The following is a 10,292-nucleotide window of genomic DNA, read 5'->3' as shown; positions in this document are numbered from 1 at the left end:
TTGCTCTTTTTATTAAATATTTTCTAATTGTTTTCATTTCAAATGATCGCGGATTTATGTGTATTTTTCTCAATTTTCCATTTTTTTCTTGTTGTTGTTTCTTTACTTGGTCAATTGTTGTTTATTGTTTTGTTGTCACTAGAAAAAATTACCGTTGTAATGACAACAACACAATTACGGTTCCATTATTTGTGTAACAATATTGTTGTAGCTGAACTCTAATCATATCTCCCAAAACATACACACGTTCCTAAAGTACAGAGCAAAAAAATAGCAACAACTATTACAACAATAAGAAAAACAACTGTTAAAACTAATAATTCACGTGTGAAAACAAATACCGAATTTTGTCACATTTTCTGGTTTAACAACAACAATTGGTGTTGATGTTGTTGTTGTTGCTAACGATGTTTGTTGTAAGTAGATAACTGAGTACGAGAATGTGTGAACTGGACTAAGTACAACAGTTTGTTTATTTTGTTGTCTGGGTTAAGATCGGTATCAAAAGAATTTTGGCAAAAGACTTTTTAACTAAAATATGATTGAACTAAAGTATTACTGGACTAGAACTGATTTATGTAAAACTGAACTAGAAGTTTTAAATAATTTTAAAGTGTTAATATGAGTTTAAGGCACTAAAGCAAAAAATAACGATGTCGACAACACCGAATAACAACTTAACTAGGGCTAAACTATAAATGTACTTGACCCGGACTAGAACTGAACTAGAACTGAACTAGAACTGAACTAGAACTGAACTAGAACTGGAACTGAACTAGAACTGAACTAGAACTGAACTAGAACTAGAACTGAACTAGAACTGAACTAGAACTGAACTAGAACTGAACTAGAACTGAACTAGAACTGAACTAGAACTGAACTAGAACTGAACTAGAACTGAACTAGAACTGAACTAGAACTGAACTAGAACTGAACTAAAACTGAACTAGAACTGAACTGAACTAGAACTGAACTGAACTAGAACTAGAACTAGAACTGAACTGAACTAGAACTGAACTGAACTAGAACTGAACTGAACTAGAACTGAACTAGAACTGAACTAGAACTGAACTAGAACTGAACTAGAACTGAACTAGAACTGAACTAGAACTGAACTAGAACTGAACTAGAACTGAACTAGAACTGAACTAGAACTGAACTAGAACTGAACTAGAACTGAACTGAACTAGAACTGAACTGAACTAGAACTGAACTAGAACTGAACTGAACTAGAACTGAACTAGAACTGAATTAGAACTAAACTAGAATTGAACGAGAACTGAACTAGAACTGAACTAGAACTGAACTAGAACTGAACTAGAACTGAACTAGAACTGAACTAGAACTGAACTAGAACTGAACTAGAACTGAACTAGAACTGAACTAGAACTGAACTAGAACTGAACTAGAACTGAACTAGAACTGAACTAGAACTGAACTAGAACTGAACTAGAACTGAACTAGAACTGAACTAGAACTGAACTAGAACTGAACTAGAACTGAACTAGAACTGAACTAGAACTGAACTAGAACTGAACTAGAACTGAACTAGAACTGAACTGGAACTGAACTAGAACTGAATTAGAACTGAACTAGAACTAAACTAGAACTGACCCAAAACTGAGCTTGAACTAGTGTTATTCCAATTCCACACTTCTTATTTCCGTATCTACGTTTTAGCAATTAACTATAAGAATAAAATAAATATCCTTTGAAACATGTAACACGTTCCCTTCCGTTAAAAAAAAGTATTCTTAATTCAATGGAATGGAACAATAAAAAAACTTTAACAACACCTTTTGTTTTGTACTATTTATTAAGGAGGCTTAATGTACTAAAGTGTTTAATAAAAATCTCTCACGGATTTTTATAATCAATTTGAACGTATGTTTTATTTTTTAATACAAAAGTACCTGGAAATCTAGAAACTAGAACTTAAATATTAAATCTAAACAATAAACCCCTGCGATATGTGATGAATCCAAGTAAGAGTGCTAAAAGGAACATACATTAAAGATTTAATAAATAGTATAAAGTACATATAGTTTTATATGATACCAACCAACCGTTGGATATGTGTTTAAAGAAGGTGCGTTTATAGAAATGAAAAGTACCTGTAACATTATTAATCCTATTGCTCACACACACATGCACCCGCTTACAAATATATACTTTTTAAATTAAAGTTGTTTAGTGCAGCGGAGAGTTTTAATGCGCAAGTGCAACCAGTGGCCATAAAATACATACTCGAAAAACTACATTAGAGCAGGTACATTTCCGAGTGTGTGTGTTTTTTGAGTAACATATATGGCCCTTTTTACAGGAGATCATAAAAATGTTTGAATTGTTGTTGTACGAAGGGATGGCGGTGGAATATGATTGAAAAATGTCACGGGGTTTTCCAAAAATTCTAACGAATGAACGTACGTCTTCAGAGAGAGAGAGAGAGAGAGAGAGACAGTGTGTTCGTTAGGGAAAATATGGTAGAGAGAGTGTATAAAAGTGTTGAGAGCAGTAAGAGATAAAAAGAGAATATGAGAGAAAAGTATTGAGTAAAAGAGAGCAAACAAATGAGTAGTTTTTAGAATTGAGTCGAAAAACATCCAATATTTCTAGATTGTTTTCTTGTTATATGCTGCATGAACTGTTGTATCAGTAAAGATATATTACCTGTTGACAACCTTACTCTCTAAACAATTAATCTGGCTCTCTCGTTTAGTCGGCTAAAGAGTAAGCGAGAGGCATGTTATGAGTGAGATTTTATTACTCTTGAGTGAGTTACTATCGGTGGGTGAGTGTGTATAGTAGATGTCTTGTGTATCTTTAGTCGTCTCGCAAACAGACATTTATTTCTACATTCAGTCTTAAGTTTGTTGGATTTACTTTTACAAATTTAGTTTTAGTTCTTGTGTGTTAACCCTTTGACTAACAACGCTGTGTGTTCATGTTTTTGTATCGTTTTAGAGTTGCAAGCGACCATGCGCGCATGGCTTCTACTCCTCGCAGTGCTGGCGACTTTTCTAACGATCGTTCAAGTTGCTAGCACCGAGGATAATAATATATCATCGAGATTTATCACAGCAATACAACCAATTAATAAGGATTTAAATCACACAACTACAACAAAAACGACGGCGATTTCACAAAAACCGTCGTCAACAACTGCATTAACAAAACTTGTGGATTTTTCCAACGTTTTCATCAATACGGAACAGGAAAACATAGATAAAACAATTGTGTATAAACCTCATAAAAGTGATAGTGATAATATACAAATAACAGAAAGTGAAGAACAAGTGCAAAATAATAATAATAATAATAATAATCATAATAATCAAATTGATACAAATAAAAACATTATAATTGAAATTAAAAATATTGAAGAAATCGAACAAATAAACGATTTAGAAAACGAAGTGATTGAAAAAAATCATAAAAATTTAAAACAAAATAAGAAATCAAATAAAAATCATAACAAAATGGCTTTAAAAGAAAGTGAAATAGAACAACAAAAAAACCAAAAAACCACACAACATAAACAACAAATTCATAGAGAAGAGGATACAAAATTAAATAATGAAAGTTCCTCTTCCTCTAAACATCAGCAACATCATCATAAACACCATCAACAACAACATAAATCACAACCTGCCTCTCAACAACATCATCATACGCAACAAACAACATTTAGTGATAATTTAACATCAGCAGCAGCATCTAGCAGCACAACAAAAACAACATCTCAAACCACATCCACACATCTTAACGAAGAAGTTAATTCATCCTCTTCACCCTCCTCCTCTTCCACCATGGATTTAGATGTTTCCATTTCCCAAAATGATGATGGTGCCATTAGTGTGGAATCACAACAGCCCCAAGTGGATGCTGTAATACCCGATGAGGGTCCACGCACCTTTAGCAATCAAGAGATTATAGCCGAAAAGGTAAAACCCGATCCCTCAACTCTAGTCGAAATTGAGAATAGTTTATTATCGCTATTCAATATGAAGAGGCCGCCAAAAATTGATCGTTCCAAGATTGTCATACCGGAGGCAATGAAACAATTGTATGCCCAGATAATGGGTCATGAATTGAATTCTGTAAATATACCAAAACCAGGATTGCTAACAAAATCCGCCAATACAGTGAGAAGTTTTACACATCAAGGTAAGTGAGATAAATAGTTTATTTTTTAATTAAGTATTTACAAAATCCAATTTGCATTACTTTTTGATTACTTTTTTTAATAATGTCAATTTAAAAAATTGCAAAATTCATACTCTGATTTTTAAAAATGTCACTAATTAATGATTCAATCAAATCGGTTCGAGATTAGTGTTTTAACATTATAGACCGGAAATTGTGGGCTATATTACCTCCGGGCACTGTTTTAGAGTTCACAACTGACAAAGTCGATAAAAATAATATTCTTCCATATGCTTATGACATTTTCTTATTTATAGTTTAGTTTTAGTTCAGTTATAGTTCTAGTTCAGTTTTAGTTCGGTTCTAGTTTAGTTCTAGTTTAGTTCTAGTTCTAGTTCAGTTCAGTTCTAGTTCAGTTCTAGTTCAGTTCTAGTTCAGTTCTAGTTCAGTTCTAGTTCAGTTCTAGTTCAGTTCTAGTTCAGTTCTAGTTCAGTTCTAGTTCAGTTCTAGTTCAGTTCTAGTTCAGTTCTAGTTCAGTTCTAGTTCAGTTCTAGTTCAGTTCATGTTTATCCAAAACTTTTCAAACAAATTTTCCATACTTGACTTTATTTACAACAATTGACTGATCGCGAAAATTTCCAAATTTCATCTCACAAAAAGAATCAAAGAAAATGTTAGAAAATTCCCAAACAAAATCAATTCACTACAACGAATATTTCACATAAAATTCCCCAAACACTAGAATTGTATGCAAATTTTTATTACCAGCAAACAACAACAATAACTTGTAACAAACAGACTAAATCGGACAGACAGACAGTCAGACACTTAAGCCGTTTATAACACACTAATAAAAACACACACGTACACCGGCACCCAAGTTAAGAAGATATAAAAACTCATTAAGAACAATGCCAGGGATTTCCAAAAGATTTTCACAATTAAACAAAAACAACAATAGCAATAGCAATGACAAGGCTGTAATAAATACAGATAAACGGACAGACAATCATATATGATCATATACATATATATTGGCAAACACATGAGAAAAAGAAGGAGAGAACTCATTATAACAGGTCTTAAATGAGTTCTCCTACCTAAATGCTAATGTTATTCCTGCAATGACCTTGAAAATTCTTTCCACTTGACGACTACTTTACATAATTCTCAAGAATTCTCGGGAAAAATAAAGTGTAAAGATATAAAGGAAGGAAAAATATTTTATAAATATTAATAATAAATAAAATATTAAAGCGAATTTTAATAATAAACACACATGAGTACATATGTACCTGTTAGATGCTAGGATTGCTGTTAGAAAACAGATTTAAATTTTATTTATTTGCTGCTGTTTAGACCGAAAAAAGGTTCAAGTTAAAATAACACAAATTATGATTTTTAGTTTAGAGTTTCGAACAAGTGTTTGGAAAAATATTTTTTTTTTTTGCAGTAAGGAAACGAAAATACATACATACATATGTATGTATATGTATGGGTATATGTAGTTTCTATATGTGTAAATTTATGGGTGTTGCTTCTATTCTTTTTAAATAAATTGGCTTTTGTAGTTAGGCGCCAGCTATAAATTGTACAAGAGAAAGGTTTACACGGCCTAACAATAGAGATGTCCTTTGTTAGTTTTCCTACCAACGAGCAAACGATCATTAATAGGTGTGTTCTTTAAATAAAGCTGAGCCTGACATTTTTAAGTAGCTCGTTTTGGAAAGATGCCACCTTAAAGCGGATTAGCCTTTGTGGCGCTAAACAAAATCTTAAATCTTAACTAAAACTGAAAATAATTTATATTATCTTTAAGTAACCGTAACTAATCAATTTATCTTCTCTTTTCTCTCATTACAGATAGTAAAATCGACGATCGGTTTCCGCACCATCATCGGTTTCGTTTATATTTCGATATAAAGAGCATACCCGCCGAGGAAAAGCTTAAAGCGGCCGAATTGCAATTAACACGTGACGCCATTAGTCATGCCACCTTAAATCCCCGCCTGGCGAATCGTACACGCTATCAAGTGCTCGTCTATGACATTATACGCTTGGGCGTGAGAGGCAAACGTGAGCCGAGCTATTTGTTGTTGGACAATAAGACGATACGTCTAAATAGCACGGATACGGTGAGTTTGGACGTACAACCTGCTGTTGATCGGTGGCTGGCTTCACCGAATAAGAACTTCGGTCTCATTGTTGAGGTGAGAACATCACGCTCCCTCAAACCAGCGCCCCATCATCATGTGCGTTTACGCCGCAGTGCGGACGAAGAACATGAACATTGGCAGCGCAAACAACCCCTGCTGTTCACCTATACCGATGATGGACGTCATAAGTCGCGTTCCATACGGGATGTCAGCACACGCTCAAAACGGGCGGGTGGTCATCATCGGAGAACACATCGGCGCAAAAACAATGAGGAAATCTGCAGACGTCATTCGTTATATGTGGATTTTGCCGATGTGGGTTGGAGTGATTGGATTGTGGCGCCGCCAGGCTATGATGCCTTCTACTGTCACGGTCGTTGTCCGTTTCCCATAGCGGAGCATTTGAATTCCACCAATCATGCGGTGGTGCAAACTTTAGTCAATAGTATCAATCCAGGAAAGGTGCCAAAGGCCTGCTGTGTACCCACACAGCTGGAGGGTATATCGATGCTCTATCTCAACGATCATAGTACCGTAGTGCTTAAGAACTATCAGGACATGACCGTGGTGGGCTGTGGCTGTCGGTAAGAACAACTAAAAATTGGCCAACACCAGCCACAAACGGTTTTAATTACTACAATTATAGCAACAAAAATCAAATGAAACTGAAGCCAAATACAAATAAATATAAACTAAAACCAATAACAATAATGAAACAAATCTTATGCTTAAGAGTTGGGCAAATAAATGTCTTCCAAACTCTTGGGTTAAGAGCCGGAGACTTGCAAGACAAGAGTTTTAGTTGAAAATTTTGTAAAACAGTTTCTCAACCCATAAAATGTCGTGATATTTAAGCGTGAGTGTTCATCAAACATCCTACATGCCAAGTCAGTCGTCAGTCAACCAGCCAGCCAGGCGGCCAAGTTAAGCAGATGGCTTATTACATGTCGAAGAGAGTGAAAAATAGAGCATTTTTGAAGAGCAGCTGCTAAAGGCAAGAGCCATGATTTCAGGCCCTCTCCCCCCCTCTCTCTCTCTCTTTCTCTGTGTCTCTTACTTGCTCTCTTCTTGTAACGCTTTAATAAGTTTTAATTATTTTATTATTTCTATTTTTTTATTATTATTTTTTTTTTGTTTATAATAATTATTTTTTATTTGTTTATAAAATAATGTAATTTTAAACAGAAAACAAACGCAATCTAAGTGGACTGAATTATTGAATTTTTTTTTTCTTTGTAAGTGTAAATACTAGATTTTAAAACAAAAGGAAGAAAACAAAACAAAAAAATTATAACTTAAACTAAATAGAGTTGCGGAATTTTAGCTATAAACAAAATATTAAAAAAAAACTAACTAAGTAGTCACTAAATAAATATATAAATATTTAAAGAAATTGAAATTGTATAAAAAAATATATATATAAAAACCTAAACTAACCATTTTGACAGCTAGGCTGTCAAAAATAGGTATAGTTTCTGGTCACGCCCCCAACTTAGCCTCTTTTTCATATAATCCATCTTAAACTAAACCAAACGCTAGTACGTTGTTCTATTAAACAAATTTCTCATAGTGTCATTTTGTTTTTTTCTCTCACTCCCTCTCTCTGTGTCATAAATACATACACAGCAATATACTCACTTATACTTTTAAACTTTTATCTTCATTCTTTCTCCCCCCTAAAGATACTCTTCTTAATTGTGTGTATAGCAACTAAACATAAAATTTATGTAAATGTTAAACAAAATATTATAAATTATAATAAATTAATTATAATTTTATAACTTTTAGAAGTATAACTCGCAAATTTCTAAACATTTCTTTTTTGTATGTATTTATATATATTAAAAAACAACAACAACAAAACGAAATTATAATTTTCTTTTAAACTAAATAATAATTTACCTAATTATTTCTTATAAAATAAATATTATTTTGTTTGTGTAGCGAATACATCCTTACATTTAAGGATTCTATTATTATTAAACAACAAAAAAAACTAAATATTAGTGTTTAAAAACTAAGTAATATATTTTTAATTTTTAATTATAATAATTTTTTTATGTTTTATAAATGTATTTTATTTTTGTGTATCTCTTAATTTAAAAAAAAAACAACAAAAAAATTAACTATATAAGTTTTAATTAAAAAAAAAACAAATTGAAGCTAAAATCAACTGTAGCCATATTTGTTTACACTCTCTCTCTCCCTCTCCTTTTCGCTAAAAAAAATCTCTTAAAATAATGTAAATTTGACCCCAAAATTTCCCTAATTGTGTATAATTTTCTATACCTTTTTCTATATATATAATTTCCCTTGCTGTATTTTAATTTTAAGTAAATATTTTAAGTTTCTCTCTTTCTCTCTCACACACTCACTCACTTTACAAAACTTTGAAATTTTTTTGCTTTGTAATACTTTGTATATGTATAATTTTTTTTATTATTATTTATTTATAAAACCAACAAAAAAAATGAAAAGAAAATAATTTTTTTTATTTTATTTTATAATTAAAAACGAAAAATGATAATAATTTTAAAGAACAAGAAAAACTACAAAAAATTAAAACTAAATTAAAAAAAAAATTCAAATAAAAAGAAAAAAATTTATATAAAAAAAAATCATGATTGGAAATTTTTTAATTGTTATGGGCTAGAAATAGGGAAAACGCCAACAGTAAGTATTATACTAAAACAAGTAAGAGTTTTATATTCGGCTGTGCTGAATCTTATATACCCTTCACCATGATGTGTTAAAAAACAGTCAGTACGAATTTTATTACAAAAAATCAAAAAATACCAATTGCAAAACGGTAAGGTACCAAAAAGTCCCCTTTTATGGGTTCTCACATAATCCAGACTCTACATACTAAATTTCACGTTTCTAAAATCAATATTATAGAAATTTCAAAAAGTACCTTATGAAGAACGAAAAAGTACAAAAAAGCCCCCTTTTATGGGTTCCCATTTAATCCAGGCTCTACATAATTAATTTCATGTTTCTAGTTTCAATATTATAGAAATTTCAAAAAGTACCTTTTGTAGAACGAAAAAGTACTTAAAAGTCCTCTTTTATGTGTTCTCGCCTAATCCGGACTCTACAAACTTAATTTCATGTTTCTAGGTTCAATATTATAGAAAATTCAAAAAGTACATTTTTTAGAACGAAAAAGTACCAAAAAGTCCCTTTTTTAAGTTCTTACCTAGTCAAGGTCCTACATGCTAAATTTATTTTTCCAGGTTCAGTATTATAGAAAATTCAAAAACTACATTTTGTAGAACAAAAAAGTACCAAAAAGGTATCTTTTATGGGTTCTCATCTAATTCCGAATCCACGTACTAAATTTCATGTCCCTTGGTTCAATATTATAGAATATTCCAAAAGTACCTTTTGAAATTCTGACCTAATTCAGACTCTTTCATATTTCTAAGTTCAATACTAGAAAAAAATCCAAAAGTACCTTTTAAAAACAAAAAAAGTACCAAAAAGTTCCCTTATATGGTTTCTAAGTTAAGCCTGGCTCCACATATTTAATTTCATGTTTCTAGCCAATAACAACACACTAGTGCTGCTCTCGCTCTGCTACTCTTGCTCTGCTGCTCGCGCTCTACCTTGTTTTTATAAACAAGAATACAATAACAAAATTTACCGTATGATTGTGTATTTTGTTTTTGTTTTTTGCAATCTCTGTTTGAGCATGAATAAAAAATCTAAATTTTTTGATGAAATATTCAGAGGTTGTCTCGGATTTTTGCTCATATCTCCTTTAGTTATGGAACGATTTTTCTGATTTTAAATAGCGATCTTCCCGAAAGCATGTCTAACAGAATTATTAAAGATTCGCGTATCGTCGATATCTGGGGTCCTCTAAAACTGATTTCAACAAACACACAGACAGACGGACATAGCTTATTCAACTCCGCTGTCTATAAGGATCCAGAATATATATACTTTATGGGGTCGGAAAATTATATTATAGAAATTACAAACGGA

The 10,292-nt window shown here is 31.9% G+C and overlaps 1 protein-coding gene across 1 annotated transcript; it reads left to right on the top strand.

The window, feature by feature from the left end:
- The first annotated feature begins 2,903 nt into the window (after window positions 1-2,903).
- LOC111679334 (protein decapentaplegic) lies at window positions 2,904-8,686 on the top strand. The gene is made up of 2 exons (XM_046956200.1): window positions 2,904-4,167; window positions 6,010-8,686. Exons 1-2 carry the CDS (start codon window positions 2,979-2,981, stop codon window positions 6,888-6,890), a joined length of 2,070 nt encoding a protein of 689 aa, XP_046812156.1. The 5' UTR covers window positions 2,904-2,978; the 3' UTR covers window positions 6,891-8,686.
- The last annotated feature ends 1,606 nt before the right edge of the window (window positions 8,687-10,292 follow it).

This window comes from Lucilia cuprina, chromosome 2, assembly GCF_022045245.1.
Source record: "Lucilia cuprina isolate Lc7/37 chromosome 2, ASM2204524v1, whole genome shotgun sequence".
Taxonomy (NCBI): Eukaryota; Metazoa; Arthropoda; class Insecta; order Diptera; family Calliphoridae; genus Lucilia; species Lucilia cuprina.
Note: the sequence above shows the minus strand (reverse complement) of the source record. Positions and strands in the feature narration are given on the sequence as shown.

Bases quoted from the DNA above. Each gene is read 5' to 3' on its own strand.
- LOC111679334 (XM_046956200.1), top strand. From the start codon at position 2,979: ATGCGCGCATGGCTTCTACTCCTCGCAGTGCTGGCGACTTTTCTAACG. The intron at 4,168-6,009 runs GTAAGTGAGATA...CTCTCATTACAG, and splicing joins GAGAAGTTTTACACATCAAG to ATAGTAAAATCGACGATCGG.